This window comes from Anguilla anguilla, chromosome 2 (genome assembly GCF_013347855.1).
Source record: "Anguilla anguilla isolate fAngAng1 chromosome 2, fAngAng1.pri, whole genome shotgun sequence".
Lineage (NCBI taxonomy): Eukaryota > Metazoa > Chordata > Actinopteri > Anguilliformes > Anguillidae > Anguilla > Anguilla anguilla.
The window spans coordinates 64746204-64764900 of NC_049202.1; the positions used below are offsets into that span (position 1 = coordinate 64746204).

Here is an 18697-nt window from a genome sequence, read left to right on the forward strand (position 1 = left end):
GTCAGCCCCGCGCATCTCGGCCATTTTCAAAACGGGAAGCGGGCCTTTCAGCCAACTCGTTTTTCATCATTGTGAAAGACGGGAACTTCCTCTGCCGCGTCGTAGAACACATCCTGCGGCTGTAGCATCTCCCTGCCTGTGAAACGTCTTCGGCAGCGAAACTCCGCTCACTTTTTCTCCATTGCGCTCGCTCCGCTGCTGTAATATCACCCTCTGTAGCTTGGCAACCAAAGCACAGCGCAGCGTCTAAATGAGATCTGGGTGCATAAACTCTACCCGACTCCCCCACGGTGAATTAGGCGATGGCGCTTGTCGCTAACACAGCCGTGCGCTCTATTGTCTTTTATTGCTTTTTAAATCGTCATTATTTTAACGCGCTGCCACCTGACCTTTGTTCCCTCCCCTTACCACAGGCCTGTGTGAATATTAATTGGTCTCATCAGTCTTGCCGGTGTCACTTCCTACAGCTTGTCCAGTATTAGCCCTGGGACATTTTACTCTAGCGTTTGAAACTCCACAGACTTGCTTCCACTTCCTCTTATCTGTCATGGAAATGCTTTGCTGCTCAGTTTTTAAATGATCTCTGCTGTTGAAATGATTCTGCGCTTGGATGGTACAGGCTGTGCTTTTGTAGCCGTGTTCAATATGTCGATGCAGTGTAGAATGGCATACTTAAAAGGCCACAGGTCTTTGTGTTAGCTGGAAGGGAGCAATATTTCACTGGCTGCCTCTCCATTCAAATATACTGCTGCTAGTTTAGTCCTTTTAACACAGCTATACATTATATATCCCAAAACCATTGATTATTTTTATCTCTCAGCACTTTCGCTTCATATATTGTAATATGTACTGATTATTCTGTTGGTGTGTGTGTGTGTGTGTGTGTGTGTGCATGTGTGTGTGTGCGTACATGCATGTGCATGTGCACGTGTTATGGGTGTCATATGTGTGTGTAAACCATGCAAATGCAGTTGCCGTGTATGCATATGTGGATTTTGTTAAACTGGAGCTACGTATTTGTTGTTGTGGACGTTGTGGTGAAGTCTTCTGCTACTTGGTTTACAACATTTTTACGAAGTGAAGAAAAAAAAACATGGCATTTCTGGATACGTTTTGCGTTGGAAATTTTAAATCCTTTTTCTTTGGATGGTCTTGGAATCTTGCATTTTAATGCTTGTGTCTGTCATCAAGCTTTGGAAGTGCCGGTTGATTTGAACGTCAGCGCTCGTGACTGAATGGCAGCAATTGTTAGCCTTGAATGGTCTTGCATCAAAGAACAGCTAACAAAACAGACATGGAAATGAGATGCCTCAAAACAGTTGCACACATACACAACGCATCAAAACAGGCGGAAAAAAACAATATCTCAAAACAGAAATGTAAATAAACACACTTGTAAGCGTTGTATGCTACAATGTCTACCATTTAAATTTTACTGGTCTGTGATCGGGGAAAAAGATCACAAACACTATAATCCAAGGTCATGGGCATAATTTAGAGTCACATGATCCCTTAACTTCTGAGGAAAAATCTGAACACTGACCTGGGTTGGTAGCTGTATTCAGTGCATTTAAACTGAACACAGACCAGAGTCAGTAGCTGTATTGAGTGCATTTAAACTGAACACAGACCAGAGTCAGTAGCTGTATTGAGTGCATTTAAACTGAACACTGAACAGAGTCAGTAGCTGTATTGAGTGCATTTAAACTGAACACTGAACAGAGTCAGTAGCTGTATTGAGTGCATTTAAACTGAACACTGACCAGAGTCAGTAGCTGTATTGAGAGCATTTAAACTGAACACTGACCAGAGTCAGTAGCTGTATTGAGAGCATTTAAACTGAACACTGACCAGAGTCAGTAGCTGTATTGAGAGCATTTAAACTGAACACTGACCAGAGTCAGTAGCTGTATTGAGAGCGTTTAAACTGAACACTGACCTGGGTTGGTAGCTGTATTGAGTGTATTTAAGAAGTCTTTTCCCTCAGACTCTCCTGTCTCAATTAACTTTGCCTGAGACGATCTATCTCCATTTTTCCCTATTATACATTAATATTATCTCTGTTCCCATAACCACAGGTCAGTGTGTTTATGAGGATGGTAATTAGATCATCCCTTGTTATGTACTCCCTCTCTCTGTTACCTTCCTTGTGTGCCCTCAACAGCAAGATTGTGAATATTTTATTGAATTATTTTATTTCATCTTTAGTGGTCCGAGCACTACAGGTTTTTGGTTATTTTTTTCTGCCCATTGAACTCAAATATCTTTTGACTGGTTAGTCTGGGGCTTACCAAGTCAGGCTTGTTTGAGCTGCTGAAGTCTTAAATTATTTCAAATATACCACAGATTGGACGCCTGGTGGCGCAATAGTGCACAATTACAAAAAGGTTTTACCATCACAGGGCTACCCCGATACCCTGTCTGCCCGAGAGACACAAATGTTTTTACTCAGGCCCCTCTGGTCAAGAGGAACTGACTTGCCTCATGGATCCACTAACTGGGTAAATTTTCTGCCCTTTTCAGATTTTTAAACAAAATAATTCTCTTACAAAAATTTACCAATTTTCTCATAAATTGGTATTGGGCATATAGGGTCTTCTGTACAGGTATTACTTTTTCTTCTTGTGTTTTATAAAATGGTCAAATGACGAGGCAAAACATTTTTAGTGGGTGTGGCTTACAAAAAAAATGATTTATCCTTTTTGGTTTGACTTAAATTTGGTGTATATATTTACAAGCTAATCCAGACTCTAACCCTAAAGTTGGGGCCAAATCAAATCATATGCAGCATTACAGAGCTCCATATTAAAAATAAATAAATAATCACTGTGAACCACTGGTATATAAGGTTGATGTGTGCCATAAATCTGTGTTTTCAAACTGCTGATTGCAGTGAATGGACCCCAGTAATCGCCGCCTGTGAGTACATTCTTCAATAGCGGTGTGTTAGCTTAATGCAATGCTAATTCCTACCGAAGACATTGTTTCAAGTGTTTGTACAGTTAATTTGGACTTCCATCCTCCAATATGCCGCGGCACTGTCAGCTGTGCAATATCCGTCATGTCGCCGTTTCTCCTGGCGGTGCTCAGCCCTCCCAGCAGGAAGCGCCGACCGCGCCGCCGCCGCCACCGGTGCCAGCTGTCACTCTGCCAGCACTCCGCAAATTGGCACCGCGGCGGGAGCCGCTCGCCGGCTATTCCGCTGTTACTCCGCGGCAGCCGAACCCCGTCGCCGCTGCTTAACGCCGACTGTCTGTTAGCGGGACAGCCACGGCGTCGGCGCGCAGAGCGCTGGCGGACCGACGGCCGAGGCGACGGCAGGTCGCTAACAGGCGCTGTACTTCACCTGTCGCCTGCGCTCGGCGTCGCTCGGGCCGCGAGTCGCCACGGGAAAAAAAAGCGTCTGGCGTGCCGACCGAACGCCGTGTAAACGCGTGCCCCCCTCCCCCACTCCTCCGCAGGTGGGCTCCTTCTTCATGATCAACCTGTGCCTGGTGGTGATCGCCACGCAGTTCTCGGAGACCAAGCAGCGGGAGCACCAGCTGATGCAGGAGCAGCGGGCGCAGTGCCTGTCCTCCAGCACGCTGGCCAGCATGGCCGAGCCGGGCGACTGCTACGAGGAGATCTTCCAGTACGTGTGCCACGTGCTGCGCAAGGCCCGCCGCCGCTCCGCCGCCCTCCTCCGCGCCCTGCGCGGCCGCCCCCCACCAGCGGGGGGCGCCAGAGCCAACGCACACAAGGCCGGGAAGAGGGGGAGCTTCGGCGCGGGGGACAGACGCCATCGACACCACCACTGTGAGTCAGCAGGGAGGGCAGCCGGGACTGGGGCTGAGGGGGCAAAGGTCACGGGGATTACTGAGATATTGATCTATAAAGGGACAAGCTGGGGACTCTCCTGGTTCCAGAGCTTACCTGTTAGACCGACTAAAAATGTGTAGGAATTATGATAAAATGTATGAATTTCTACTTAATTAGTCATTGTTCTGATTTGGGAAAAAAACTCATCCAGGGCAAGTGTTCATTTGCCTGACTCCATATTTGGTAGAAAGGTGGTTGTGATTCATGTTCCTTTGAACATCTCCCATATACTTCCTCTTTTAACCCCAAAGTTACCTTCTCTTTTCTCTCTGCCTCTGCCCCTGACAGCATCACACTGTCCACACCACAGCAAACCTGACCACACTTCTGTGGGAAACCCCATTGACCTCTCGGTCCCTCCAGACTCTGACGGGTGTCCGCAGTGCACTGCAGCCCTGTCACTCAGGGACGGGGCGGGACCTGCGGGCTCATCAACCAATGAGGAGGCAGAGGAGGGCGCCGTGGAAGAGACGGACGGGCAAGGCAGCCAGGCGGGGGAGGCGAGGGAGGACGCCGCGGAGGGCAAAGCCGAGAAGAGGGCGGGGCCGTGCGGTGGACGTTGCAAAGCACTCTGGGACAAGATGCGAATCAAGCTGTGGGGCATCGTGGAAAGCAAGTACTTCAACAGAGGAATAATGATAGCCATCCTCATCAACACTATCAGCATGGGAATCGAGCACCACGAACAGGTAACCCCTGATCTCTTTCTCTCTCACTCTCTCTGTTAGTTCAGTTCAGTGATGCTATAGTAGCCGGGAACCAGAATAGTGTTACCAAAGCATCGACAACTGATGCAATTTGAAATATGAAAATACACACCTCTACCGTATTATGCAGCATGCTATATTGGCATGCAAAGGTGAACATAGCTGTAATTACACATGCTAGATGCACATGTAAGTAAGACAGATAACCGACAATTGCGTTTTAGTCAGTTCCATAACAGCAATGCTGTTATTTAAGACAATAAATATTTGAGACAATTACAGGTCCAATTTCTACCCAATATGTAGTGCCCAATATGTGTCTCTCAGTCTGTGCCATGTTTCAATGTATATTGATACTGGTAGTGCTGTGGGCCTCTCATCCAATAAAAGCTCAGTCTTGGAAGGCTTCAGTGTCTGCTGGCGTTTGCCTATGTTTCTGCACTTAAGAGCTTACTTGAAGTTATTGACTGCGCATAGAGTCCGCATGACTTTTTCAGTGGGCTAAATTGGCTGCTGATGAAAATGAAACCGCAAGAACCTGCGGACGCCGAGAGCCCTCCAGGACTGGAGTTTAACAGCCCCGTGCCTGCGTGACAGACATCCTCCAAATATGTGACACAGTTTGTCGGGAAATTGGACAGGACAGTGGTTATATTTTTAGAGAATGTTTCCCTTACCTGGAAAGGGTTGCTACTCCGTCAGAGCCATTCGCGCCTTCAGCCCACCTGGTTTCGCAGTGATCACATGACCTCCTCCTCCCTGGCAGGCCGGGTTTGCCTGTGTCAGTCCTTTTCGAAGGCCCAGGGTGAGATGGGTTAGGTGGCTTTGTGTCAGAATCTCCCTCGCCGGTACGTTTCTTTGACGGTAATTAGGTACTCTGCCTGGGTCCCTCTATTTGGTTTTTGTGCTTGCCTCCCAGAGGTCCAGATGGCAGGTGTTCTTTCAGGTGTTTGATCATTTCCTTGGTTGTAATTGGGAGTCCTGGTGCAGTTGTGCCCTGGTGCTGGCTGACTGATGGTGGTGTGTCTCTGCTCAGTGTGTTTCAGGATCAGCTGGCCAAGGGGACTTTGTTTAGGCTTGCTTCTTGGTATTGCAAGTGCTTGTAGTCTTTAATTGGCAGGTTAAAATTGCACAGCTTTTCTTTATAGTGTGAAAATCCCTGTGTGCCTTCCTTGCCCCCTCGCCCTCTCTCTTTCGTTCTCTCTCTCCCCCCTTTCACTATCTCTCTCTCCTTCTCCCCCCCCCTTCTCTCTCTCTCACTGTCGTCCACCCACTCACTTCTTCCCGGCCTGCTGTGGTGTTTTTTTTCTAGTTTCTGAAGGTACTAAAAATAACCTCTCTGAGTGGAGAGGCGCACACACACACATGCGCACACACACACACACGCAGACGCACACACACACACACAGACGCATGCACGCAGGCATGAAATGCACAATCAGACACACACGTACACTCACACAGAAGGTTACACTGCACTTTAAGCTCCTTTACATCTGCAGGCATATTCGCCTCTCCGCTCTTTGCGCACATACAGCTGTTGCTGCAGAGAAAGAGGCGGTCTGTCCGTCACCTTACAGGCCACAGGTGTGAGTGCCAGAGAGGCCACATTCTCAAATTCCACCGCCATCCCAGCTGCTACGGCCAGCTCATTGATCAGATCGTTCCTCCACTTATTACAGCTGAATCATCGATGCCATGTTTACTGAGTGCTGATTTAAGGTATCTGTGAAAACCTAGCATGTGATGCTTTGATCAGTTTTTATTAATTTTTTTTTTATTTTGTTTGTTTGTTTGCTTGTTTTTTTGTTTATTTCTACCTCATCAAAACATAATGACTCATATGACCTTCATTAATATTCTTTATGCTTCATGGAGCCGAACCAGCATAATGCTGGGAAATTACAGCCAGCACAATTCATCATTTTGGTCCAGTGGTAATTACCTGAAATGATCCACTAGTAGGTTAGTCATTCATCATGTTTGAGAAGATTTTGATCGCTAAACTTACCAGTCAGTCAAGCTAACACGTTAGTTTGTACCATGGAAACGAATAGATTAGAAGACTTTAAATAGATGAAATAGACTTATTTTAAACAGTTAAAATAATGTTGTAAGTGTGTAAATTGAAATTTGAGGGACAGCAGTAATTGAAAGCCTTCTCGCAGTAGAAGCTGTATAAGAGAAAACCGGAGAGAGGTGTTAATTATTTGGGTAGGAGGCCGCATACACTGGAGAATGAGTGCCAACACAGCCTGGAAGAGGGCAGCTCTGTGTGTGAGTGTGAGTGTGTGTGTGTGTGTGCACATGTTTGTGTGTGTGTGTGTGTGTGCACGTGTGTGGTGTGTGCATGTGTATGCTGTGTGTGTGCACGTTTGTGTTTGTGTGTGTTGTGTGTGTGCGCATGTTTGTGTGTGTGGTGTGTGCATATGTAATGTTGTGTGTGTGCACATGTTTGTGTTTGTGTGTGTGTGTGTGTGTAGATGCATGTGTACGTTCCTCCATCTGTGTGCCTGTGTGCCTGCTGTCATGCCTTTGAGTGTGCTTGAGTGTGATTCTGTTAGTGTTTGTGTGCGTGTCCGTACGCGTCTGCCCCCTGAAAGCCGCGCTGGTCTGCGCCTGTGAAAGGACATTTCTTCAGCGTCCTGCACTCCCCAGAGCTGGGCCTGTGTGGAGGGAAGCTGTGAGCTTTTCCCTAAGCTGATCGATGGTGGGCTTTTGATCGCGGTGAGACCGAATGGCCTGATAACCAGACAAAGGAAGAAAAGCGCGGTGCGGTGCGAGAGGACAGCGTGGCCGTCAGTCTGAAAGCCTCCTTATTCTCTCTCTCTCTCTCTCTCTCTCTCTATGGCTGTTGTTAGCGGCGTGTTGGTCTCTCAGTATCGGATCTGCGGTATCTCTCCATCTGAACATTATCTCAGGTTCTGCGCCGTAATAGACATCCGTGTCGTGCGCTAAGTCATTTCTCTCTGGGGACTGAGGACCTTCGCGCAGTTATCTGGTGTTCAGGCAGTACCGATAGCTCTCTCTCTCTCGTCTTCAGGACTCTGATTTAATCGGAATAACCTCCATCCATTAAAAAAAAAAGAAAAAACTTTTGTTTTCTTAACGGAGAATACTCTGTATCCTCACACATATGATTTAAAATCATTGTTAGAGATGACCCTGCTGCAGCTCATTCATCCTGCCTTCAGAGATCAGTGTGGGGTTAAAGCATTCATCATACCCTTTTCTCTCTCCCTCTTTCTCTTTCTATCTCACCAGTTATTAGTGTAGAGTTATGTTAGATATGTTTTGCTCTCTACCTGCTGGCCCCAAATTGTCCTCTGCGTGTGTCTTCTTCTTCTCTCTCTCTCTCTCTCAATTTCAATTTCAAAGTACTTTATTGGGATGACAAACAAATATAGGCACTTGTGTTGCCAAAGCAGTGGTTACAAGATAAAACTATGTACAGTGAATGCTATATTATGAATTAGTTAGTTGAAATTAAAAGGTCAAGCCTATGACAAAAATGTCAGTAAGTGATGTTAGGTGTGTGTGTGTGTGTGTGTGTCTGTCTGTCTGGCTGTCTATCTGTGTGTTGTGTGCATGAGTGAATATGTGTCTGCTTGTACGCATGTATGCTGTGTGTGCACGTGTGCATGATGTGGTCTCTCTCTCTCTCTCATGATGTGGTCTGTCTCTCTCTCTCACTCTCTCTCTGAGGTGTAAATATGTGATTAGAATGTTCATAACTGAACATTCCAATGCCGGTGTAACAATTCCTACTGGTAATTGGCAGCGATGGAGTTCTAGAATGCTGGCTTCCCCCGGAAGTCTTCTACGCTCAGTGCGTATGCGTGTGTCTCTGTGTTCAGCCAGAGGAGCTGACTAACGTTCTGGAGATCTGCAACATCGTGTTCACCAGCATGTTCGCACTGGAGATGATCCTGAAACTCACCGCCTTTGGCTGCTTCTGCTACCTGCGCAACCCCTACAACATCTTTGACGGCATCATCGTCATCATCAGGTGAGGGGCGGAGAGCGAGAGGACAGGGGGTGGGACCACTAAATGCCAGCTCAGAAAAATGCTAAATGTCTATTTCCTCTCTTGTCTTCTTCGCTCCTCCCTCCCTCCTGTGTTTCTTTAAATATCTTTTTGCTCTTTCAACATCGCTGACTGCCTCTCTCTACTCCTCTCTCTCCTCTTCTTTCTCTCCACCTCTTGCTGTCACACTCTCATCCTCATCTTTTCTCTCTCTTTTATTTATGTCTCCTCCTCCTCTCTTTCCCTATCACTGTCCCTCCTGTCACCTTCTCGCCTTACATCCTCCTTTCATTATTTCCTTTTCTATCTCTCTGTTTCCCTCCTCCATTCTGTTCCTCTCTGTCCCCTACCTCACCCAACCCCTTTCCCAATTAATTTCTTTCTCTTCCTTGCTCCTTCCCCCTCTCTTTCACTCCATTTAATCTCTCTCTAATTCTCTCTCCTGCTTTCCGATTATCTCTCTCCCACTCCCCCTTCTCTCTCATTGTCTCTCTGTGCTGTTCGCTCTCTCCTGCTCACCCCTCCCTTTCATTCTCTCATTTATTCTCTCTCTCTCTCCCTCCCTCTCTCTCCCAGTGTGTGTGAGATCATCAGCCAGTCTGACTGGTCTCTCTCTCTCTCTCTCCCAGTGTGTGGGAGATCATTGGGTAGTCTGACGGTCTCTTTCTCTCTCTCTCCCCCTCTCTCTCTCTCCCAGTGTGTGGGAGATCATTGGGTAGTCTGACGGTCTCTTTCTCTCTCTCTCCCCCTCTCTCTCTCTCCCAGTGTGTGGGAGATCATTGGGTAGTCTGACTGGTCTCTCTCTCTCTCTCTCTCCCAGTGTGTGTGAGATCATCAGCCAGTCTGACTGGTCTCTCTCTCTCTCTCTCCCAGTGTGTGGGAGATCATTGGGTAGTCTGACGGGTCTCTCTCTCTCTCTCTCTCTCTCTCTCTCTCTCCCAGTGTGTGTGAGATCGTCGGCCAGTCTGACGGGGGCCTGTCGGTGCTCAGAACGTTCCGGCTGCTGCGCGTGCTGAAGCTGGTGCGCTTCATGCCGGCTCTGCGCAGGCAGCTGGTGGTGCTGATGAAGACCATGGACAACGTGGCCACCTTCTGCATGCTCCTCATGCTCTTCATCTTCATCTTCAGGTCCGTGCCCCGTCCAGGGCCTCCGCCTACAATCCCCCCCCCCCCCCCCCCCCACCCAGACCCCGCCTCCCGAAGGGGCGGGGGCAAACACGCTGTAGGATATTACCGGTGGGGGGGGGAAATCACCCCAGAGTGACCTCCAAGGAGACCTGTCAGTCCCCTCCCATCATCAGTGCCACCCCGGGGCCCTGGGGCCCACCGCTGATCATGAGGCAAATCGGCAGCAAAGCGGTGAGTCGATAGCGTTGCCGGGGCGAGATTGATGGGGAGCAGCGCGATAGATGGCGGGTCCCAGGCGTTCCGCACCGCCGCGCTCACACGAACAGGAAGGAACCCCGAACACCGGCTAACGCCGTCTGTTTGTCTTCATTTCCCCGCGCGGACGCCGTCCCCCCCGTCCACCGTTGCCGTGGTTTCGGCTCGGGCTCCGCGCCGCGATTCATCCGGTTAAAGGGATCATTTTTCTCTTTTTTTTTTTTGTTTGTTTGTTTATACGCGGTGGCCGGGGTGTGAGGCAGCCCTGAGGAAAAACATAACGAAAGGATTTAAGCGAGCAGAGATGGGAAACCGTTTGCTTCTCCATCCGTGAACTGCTTTTTCCGAAGGGCCCCCTCGCTGACGTACAGCCATGTCTTTCTGTAGCAATCAGTCGCAAGGCACCTGAGCTTCTTCATATCAGTTCACTGCCGTCAGAAACAGGAAATCCATACTTTTGGCCTGCGTACATCCCCATGCTGGATGTAGAGGGCAAGAAAGATGATGTTTATAAATAAGAAAGAAAAAAAAATCACAAAGAATTCCTCAGCTTCTCTGCATAATTTCTCCACTCAGAAAGATACAGAAGGAAGGAACATGAATTAGGAGCACAGCATGCAGTGGGTTCCTCAGCCAATTAAGACAACATTTCTCGCATAAACACTTAGCGCTAACGTGCTGCAAAATTATAGCCCTTGATTCCTTGAGTGGCTTGAGCAAAGCGCCGTGCATTGCAGTCCTTTCAATTCGTACACATAATTTTCATATTAATTTATATCGCCGCTGAATTCACACTGGTGTCCTCCAATGAGAACGTAAAGCGTGTACATTTACACTCACTGCAGTGAAAGCATCACAGTTAAGGGCTGTGAGCGGCTTCTTTGGGATCTGTGGTGTACATGAGTGGTCCTCCTTAACTGGCAAACAATCCTCCTTGAACTTGCCACCGTCACTACACAGTTCATGGGAATACTTATCTTGGCACGTCATCTTGGTACATTTTCTTTTTTCCATTTTTTATTTTGTGTCTATAAATCTGTTGAACATCATCTATATTATATTGGAACCAGGGTGTGGTACGTGGATGTAGGGACCGGGGGTGGGTATGGGAGGTGGGGAATCAAATTAATACAAAATTCTCTTTTTATGACAGGATTGTACCTACCTGCCTTGTATGAAATGAATAGTAAAAATTAGGTCACAATATCTTGGTACGTTAAGATTTGAGACCCACAGTGGGTTTACCTGGCTCGCCTCTCTCCCACAGCATCCTGGGAATGCACATCTTTGGGTGCAAGTTCAGCCTGAAGACGGACACGGGGGACACCGTCCCGGACAGGAAGAACTTTGACTCTCTGCTGTGGGCCATCGTCACTGTGTTCCAGGTACAGGGACCCCTCCTCGTACCCCTGGTCCTAGTTTATGTGGAGGCCAGAACAAGGCCTCACAATAGATATGCGTGTGTGGTGCTTTCAGCCAAGTTCTGTTGAGGCATGGATGTATATGTGCATATATGTTTATGCGAGTTTGTGTGAGTGTCTGTGCACACGTTTAGATCTGGACACAGGACAACATTAACAAGGCTTAACGAAACACAAGACACACAAGTGTAGATCCCGAACAGATGTGTGTGTGTGTGTGTATCCTAACTCAAGAGGACTGGAACGTTTTACTGTATGATAGTGCACATGTGGGTATAGATCCTAACTCAGGAAGACTGGAACATGGTGCTTTATAATTGTGTGTGTGTGCGCGTGTCTGGATCCTAACCCAGGAGGACTGGAACGTGATGCTGTATAATAGTATACGTGTGTGTGTGTCTAGATCCTAACCCAGGAGTACTGGAACGTGGTGCTGTATAATAGTGTGTACGTGTGTGTCTAGATCCTAACCCAGGAGGACTGGAACGTGGTGTTGTATAATAGTGTGTGTGTGTGTCTAGATCCTAACCCAGGAGGACTGGAGCGTGGTGTTGTATAATAGTGTACGTGTGTGTCTAGATCCTAACCCAGGAGGACTGGAACATGCTGTTGTATAATAGTGTACGTGTGTGTCTAGATCCTTACCCAGGAGGACTGGAACGTGGTGTTGTATAATAGTGTACGTGTGTGTCTAGATCCTAACCCAGGAGGACTGGAACGTGGTGTTGTATAATAGTGTACGTGTGTGTCTAGATCCTAACCCAGGAGGACTGGAACATGGTGTTGTATAATAGTGTACGTGTGTGTCTAGATCCTAACCCAGGAGGACTGGAACGTGGTGCTGTATAATAGTGTGTGTGTGTGTCTAGATCCTAACCCAGGAGGACTGGAACGTGGTGTTGTATAATACTGTACGTGTGTGTCTAGATCCTAACCCAGGAGGACTGGAACGTGGTGTTGTATAATAGTGTACGTGTGTGTCTAGATCCTAACCCAGGAGGACTGGAACGTGGTGCTGTATAATAGTGTACGTGTGTGTCTAGATCCTAACCCAGGAGGACTGGAACGTGGTGTTGTATAATAGTGTACGTGTGTGTCTAGATCCTAACCCAGGAGGACTGGAACGTGGTGTTGTATAATACTGTACGTGTGTGTCTAGATCCTAAACCAGGAGGACTGGAACGTGGTGTTGTATAATAGTGTACGTGTGTGTCTAGATCCTAACCCAGGAGGACTGGAACGTGGTGCTGTATAATAGTGTACGTGTGTGTCTAGATCCTAACCCAGGAGGACTGGAACGTGGTGTTGTATAATACTGTACGTGTGTGTCTAGATCCTAAACCAGGAGGACTGGAACGTGGTGTTGTATAATAGTGTACGTGTGTGTCTAGATCCTTACCCAGGAGGACTGGAACGTGGTGTTGTATAATAGTGTACGTGTGTGTCTAGATCCTTACCCAGGAGGACTGGAACGTGGTGTTGTATAATAGTGTACGTGTGTGTCTAGATCCTAACCCAGGAGGACTGGAATGTGGTGCTGTATAACGGCATGGCCTCCACCTCTCCGTTGGCTGCCCTGTACTTTGTGGCCCTCATGACATTCGGGAACTACGTCCTGTTCAACCTGCTGGTGGCCATCTTGGTGGAGGGGTTCCAGGCCGAGGTGAGGGCGGGCGGGTGGGGGGCGGGTGTGTCAATTAGTCACACCATGAATCATATTGGAAGTATCAGCGGGTCCCTGTGATTTTATTGGCTGTGATTTGTGTTACACCACTGAGATAGTGTGAGTAATATTTGAATAATACTGTATTTTATTTTTCAGTCGTGTACCCTTAAATGCATGACAGACCTTTCATTATGCTTTCAGAAAGACCATGTGTCCTGGCAATGGTCTTTGACCAAAGCTTAATATGTTCATTTGAAAAGCACCGATGATTAAACTAAAATGCTTTTCCAGTTCCAAACACGCAACATTCTGTGCTTTATAACTGTACTCTTCTCCCTCCCTTTTTTTCCATCCCTCCATCTCTGCGGTAGGGGGATGCCAATCGGTCGTACTCCGAGGATGACAGGTCCTCCTCCAACTTTGACGAGAGCGAGAAGCACAAAGACTCTCTTCAGCTCTCAGGTAGAGTACAGGGTACAGCGGTGGAGGAGAGAGAGCACCAGAGATTTCCCTTGAGTGCTTCAGCATATGGTAGAGAGAGAGAGAGAGAGAGAGAGAGAGAGCTGGGGATGATAGTACCTAATAGCTAGTAGCTTACACTGTCATTGTTATGGTTATTGCTGATTGTTACCATTTTTTTTATTTCTTAACAAATTCCCTCAGCATTGCTCCCATTACCTAGGGTCCAAGCACCCAAGTGTTTATTATTACTGTTTATATAGTTGATGTTGCAGCTATTGTTTTTTTGTGTGAACAATCCCTTTTGAAGTAATATGCTGAAATGTGGTTATGCTAATAAAGCTTACTTGAGAGAGAGAGAGAGAGAGAGAGAGAGAGAGCCCTCCTAATGCCCTCAATTTAAGTGACAGTGAGACTGAGATAAACTGACAGAGAGATGGAGAGCGGGGGTGTGAAGGGAAATATTGGAAGGTAAAGCAAATGGCAAGAAAGACAGAGTGAGAAATAGATTTATGTCTGGCTGTGTAAGATCTATACAGTGTCATAATGTAATTATGACTACAATTGTAGCAGACACCTTTTCCCATTTTCCAATGATAGCCCTGCTCGCGTTAAATCAGCTAGCATTATTTGAGCTATACAAGGTCGTGTTTTCCACTTAGGGGGTTCGATTTGGTATGTGGTTCAACTAGAAAAGAGTAGTCTGCCACTAATGCATTAGTAATGCATTTCTTTTTGATTTAAAGAGAAAACAAAACAAAATGCTGAGTTAGGTGTCATGGTTAGTTATTCCCAGCAGAGCAAGGCAGACATTCAGAAATGGAATTTAACCCATGTCATAAAGTCACTCACTGTGTAAGCCTCAAAGGTGTTCTCCATCGGCTGGGAAGTTGCATGCTTAAATATTGCCCAGAGTGCTTTGCTTTTCGTTAATGTACTTTAGATTTTGGCATTAGCCTCTGCTAGCCAGTGAAGATACACTTTCCAAGAGTCAATCACCGTAAACGCTGCCAACAACTCATACCTGTGGTGATATTTTTGTGATATTTATTGGATTACTTCTCTGGTATCTTTCTAAGTACAATTCCTACCTTTCTAAAACTGCCTCTGCTTCTTTTCCCTACTGAATGAGACTCAGTCACTGTTGGGTGCGCCTCCCTCGTCCTCGAGCCCCGCACAAAATAACGAAAGCTTGCGTGTGTGGATTGTACTGTAGGTCTCCTGTATGCAGGGCGAGGAAACCCCTAAAATATTCAGGAGAGCAAGTCCCGGGTTTTTCTTTTTTTGCTTTTGCTCCGCTGCTTAAACAAAAGACGTGTTGGATGGCTGCCAACATCCGTAAACTTGCCAGAGGGCCCAGATCCAGGAGACACAGTGCTGAACCCTGTCCCCATGAGGGGGCTTAGGAACTGCCCAGTCCCCATGAGGGGGCTTAGGATCTGCCCAGTCCCCATGAGGGGGCTTGGGATCTGCCCAGTCCCCATGAGGGGGCTTAGGTACTGCCCTGTCCCCATGAGGGGGCTTGGGATCTGAGGCTTCATCAGGAGCTTACAGCAACACTCTTGCCTTCTTCACACCCCTCAGATCCCAAGATTTGCACCCTGACCCCAAACGGGCACCTGGACCTGGGGCCGATTCCTCCCGGCAGGGGGGGCTACCCGGTGGACCGGCTAGCCCTGGCGCTGGGCTCCCGCAAAAGCAGCGTGATGTCACTGGGCAAGGCCAACCTGGAGCAGCGGTCCCTGGTGGGTACTGGGGTGAGGGGGGCGGGGAGTGGGGTTTCCCCCGAGCAACCGTGGCGCTCTAATGCATGAAAACCAGTCGCGGGACACGATCGCGGGGAGTTGCTGGAACTGAGCGGCGGACGGTGAGGCGGGCCGTGCCAGCCAGGCGAGGAAGAGGGGGAGGGGGAGGGGGAGGGGGAGGAGGCATTGCCGCGTGTGGGGGCAGCTCCGTTTAGCGCCACCGTTGACTCACTTGAATGTTTTTGTCACCGCTCGCAGTTCGGGCTTTCCGCCTCATCTACCACAATTTGGCTGAGCTGCTTGCAATATTGTGAGTGTGCTAGCGGTGAATTGTGGGTAATGAAAACTACCAATATCACATTTTACATTATGTTTGCACTAGGTCTTGTAATGCACCTTTGGGTAAAAAACACCCATAAATAAAAATGTGTCCAGACTATTATCGCTGTGATAACGGTGCGGAGGAGTGTCTGTTTGTCAGAAAGCAGTCCGATAGAATCAGTATGAATGCTGGGGAGATTGTTATAACAGCATGACAATTTAGGAAGCGCAGAGGGTACAAGGATAAAACGTGGGCACCGATAATACATTGTGTAAATGGCGTTAGGTCATATCAAGTCAAGAGTTTACTCGCTACTCCCTTTGCTTCTCTTTTTTTTTGGCAGCGCCCCGGCTGCAGTTCCATCTACCACAACTGGGGGCGCCCTCCTACTCAGTCCGTGTGGAACCGGAGGTCCAGCTGGAACAGCCAGCGCAGGATGTCCCGGGGTCTGGGGATGAGCGTGGGAGGGGGCAGCCTGCGGGCCCGCCACCCCCACTCCAACGCGGCCGAGCACGAGTCCCTCCTCTCCCCTCCGCCTCTGCTGCCCCCGCCCTTACTGTCCCGCCGCCTCCCGCCCCACCGGGACCGCAGGGCCCTCTCCCTGGAGCTCCCAGACCCGCCGCCGGCCCCCGGCCCCCCAAACCTGCCCCCGCCACCGCTGCCCCGTGAGAAGGGCCTCTCCGGGGGCCCGGGGGGCCCGGGGGGGCCAGGGGGGGTCGGCGAGCACCACGACTGCAACGGGAGGACGCACACCCCCCAGCCCCCGCTCCTGGCGGAGGTCTTCCCCCAGCTGAACACCAAGGAGAGAGCCCGGCTGGAGGAGGAGATGGACTACGTGAGTCGGGCAGAACAGAGAGAGATACCATCACATCAGTCTCCATTATAACTTATAGCACAACTCATCAGCTAAAACATTTTCATAACATTGCTGTGGTTTAACGTATTCTATATGAAAGCCTCTCATGTACAGTAGCACCCACAGTGCTTAATCTCACTGATTATAAATATGCATGTATGGAATTTGCTTCTGAAACCGAATGCATTTCTGTGACAATGATCGAATATATTTTGCTTTTTGGCTTCAGGGCGTGTAATTCGCGCCAATAAAATAGATTTATATTGGGACGAAACTTTTCCCCTAGCTGTTTTCCTGTGTTTACTCAGACATTTATGAGGGGTGACGATATATGGAAAAGGCAAGGAGTTTACGAAAGGCTCCATAATTGTAGGTTCTTTGGGACTTTTATTGTTTAGCGAATTAATTGGCAGCTTTGTCATTTTCACACTGCCGACGAGAGAGTCGCACCTCAGAAACACCGGAACACTGTTAACGTGAGAGGGTAGCAGCGTGAGTAATGGAGCAGACCGGACCGGACCGGACCAGACCGGACCAGACCGGACAGGACGTGAGGCTCGGTTCTAATGGACAGTGGCCCCGGTGACCTGTGTCCCTGTCCCCGCAGAGTCTCTGCTTTCGGATCCAGAAGATGATCGAGGTGTACCGGCCCGAATGCTGCGAGGCGCGGGAGGACTGGTCCGTCTATCTCTTCTCCCCCCAGAACAAGTGAGTCCGCCCCTTCCTCAGGCTCCGCCCCCAACCAGCCTGTCTTCCTCAGCCTCCTCTACCCTCTACCAGCCTTTCACAGTTTGGACTTTGACATCATCATATACTGTTATTGTATAATTGGCTTGTCATTATTATACAGCTGATTTTATTGTACAGCTTTTTTTGAATGTTTGATTCTGATTGGGTACTTCAGGCATTCTGTGGTCTATTTCTGAATAATGATCACTCCTGTGGGTAACAGACCACTTTAACTTAGAACACTTTTCATATCACCCCACAGAAAGAAGTGCGGTTAATTTTCAAATTTAACACCTGCCGTCAAAATGACGTCACTCCAGCCTTAAATTCCCATATATCTTACTCCAATACTCCCCGCTATATCTTGGCCAGTACTCCCGAATAGGCTTAAAAGATTTGTTTTATATTCGTTTCCAATTTATTTGGACCAATAAAACCACTTTAAATCAATACTTTGTGTCAGATTATTGATTGCTTTCTTTCGTGAGGTGATTAGCTGTCTCATAAGCAGGGTAATCCACTCCGAGGTGGTGTGCAGTTAATAATAACGACCTTAGCGTGGGATGGGGTTCTTCGCCCCCACGGTGGCCGTTCATTTTTGCTAGCAGACCACCTCATTGTGGATTATCCCTTACTTATTAAAACACTTCATCGCTCAAACAGACGTGAAGCACCAACATACGGTCTGTTGAGTCTGGATCCTGGGTCAGGACACGGGGGGTGGGGGGGGGGGGGAGTGTTGCAAGGAGCCGCCTCTGTGTTCCGAAATCGGCGCTGGGAGTTTGCACCACACAGTGCTTTAAGCTTTTCTCATCTGTCGGTCTCCAGGTTTCGGGGGTAGGCCAAGCAAACAGGTACGTTCCGGAGGCCCGGCGGAACAAACTCAGCCTCTGAACTGATCAATAGCGGCGCCCGCCGGCCGAGCCCGAGTCGGAAAGTGGCTTGATTAGAGTATCGATCCCTTTCTCCCCCGACGGCAGGCGAAATTCTCTCTTCCTGTTTATCAACAGATTGGGGACTCCTGCTCGTGTAAAAATAGGGCCGAGAGATTCCCACATCGCAGCCCCGACGCGCACGTCTACGCACGCCGCGCAGATTTGGCTCCGAGCGCTGGTGCTGGCGCCTGCCGCAGATATAAAAACACGTTTCTGCAGGCCGGATTGGTTTTCAGTACGTCATCCATCAGCATAGCTCATTAGGGCTCTTTTTTCACCCAGGATTTAATGCGATAAACGAGACGGCTCGAGAGCGAGCGGCGGTTGCGGGTAGGTGGGCAACGCGTGGGCGACGCCTTCGGGCGCATCGCCGATTTCACACCTTCCCGTTCGCCGCAGGTTCAGGCTGCTCTGCCAGAACATCATCGCGCACAAGCTGTTCGACTACGTGGTGCTGGTCTTCATCTTCCTCAACTGCATCACCGTGGCCCTGGAGAGACCGAAGATCCACCAGGGAAGCCTGGTACGGCTGGGGGGGTCAACAGTGAGTCACAGCCGCTATGTAGGCCTTGGGGGCGGGGGAGGGGGG

The 18697-nt window shown here is 48.7% G+C and overlaps 1 protein-coding gene across 3 annotated transcripts in view; it reads left to right on the forward strand.

The window, feature by feature from the left end:
* The window catches only part of LOC118217041 (voltage-dependent T-type calcium channel subunit alpha-1I-like), a 179592-nt gene that overhangs the window by 125617 nt on the left and 35278 nt on the right, over window positions 1-18697 (forward strand). For 2 of the 3 annotated variants that reach the window (XM_035398800.1, XM_035398818.1), the window contains exons 9-19: window positions 3462-3795; window positions 4147-4547; window positions 8423-8574; window positions 9535-9720; window positions 11243-11360; window positions 12904-13059; window positions 13434-13524; window positions 15106-15266; window positions 15932-16423; window positions 17052-17152; window positions 18508-18631. In XM_035398800.1, coding sequence (XP_035254691.1) covers window positions 3462-3795; window positions 4147-4547; window positions 8423-8574; window positions 9535-9720; window positions 11243-11360; window positions 12904-13059; window positions 13434-13524; window positions 15106-15266; window positions 15932-16423; window positions 17052-17152; window positions 18508-18631 — 2316 coding nt within the window. Of the gene's footprint in view, window positions 1-3461; window positions 3796-4146; window positions 4548-8422; window positions 8575-9534; window positions 9721-11242; window positions 11361-11859; window positions 11891-12903; window positions 13060-13433; window positions 13525-15105; window positions 15267-15931; window positions 16424-17051; window positions 17153-18507; window positions 18632-18697 lie in introns of all 3 variants that reach the window. The other variant, XM_035398810.1, reaches the window with a different exon arrangement.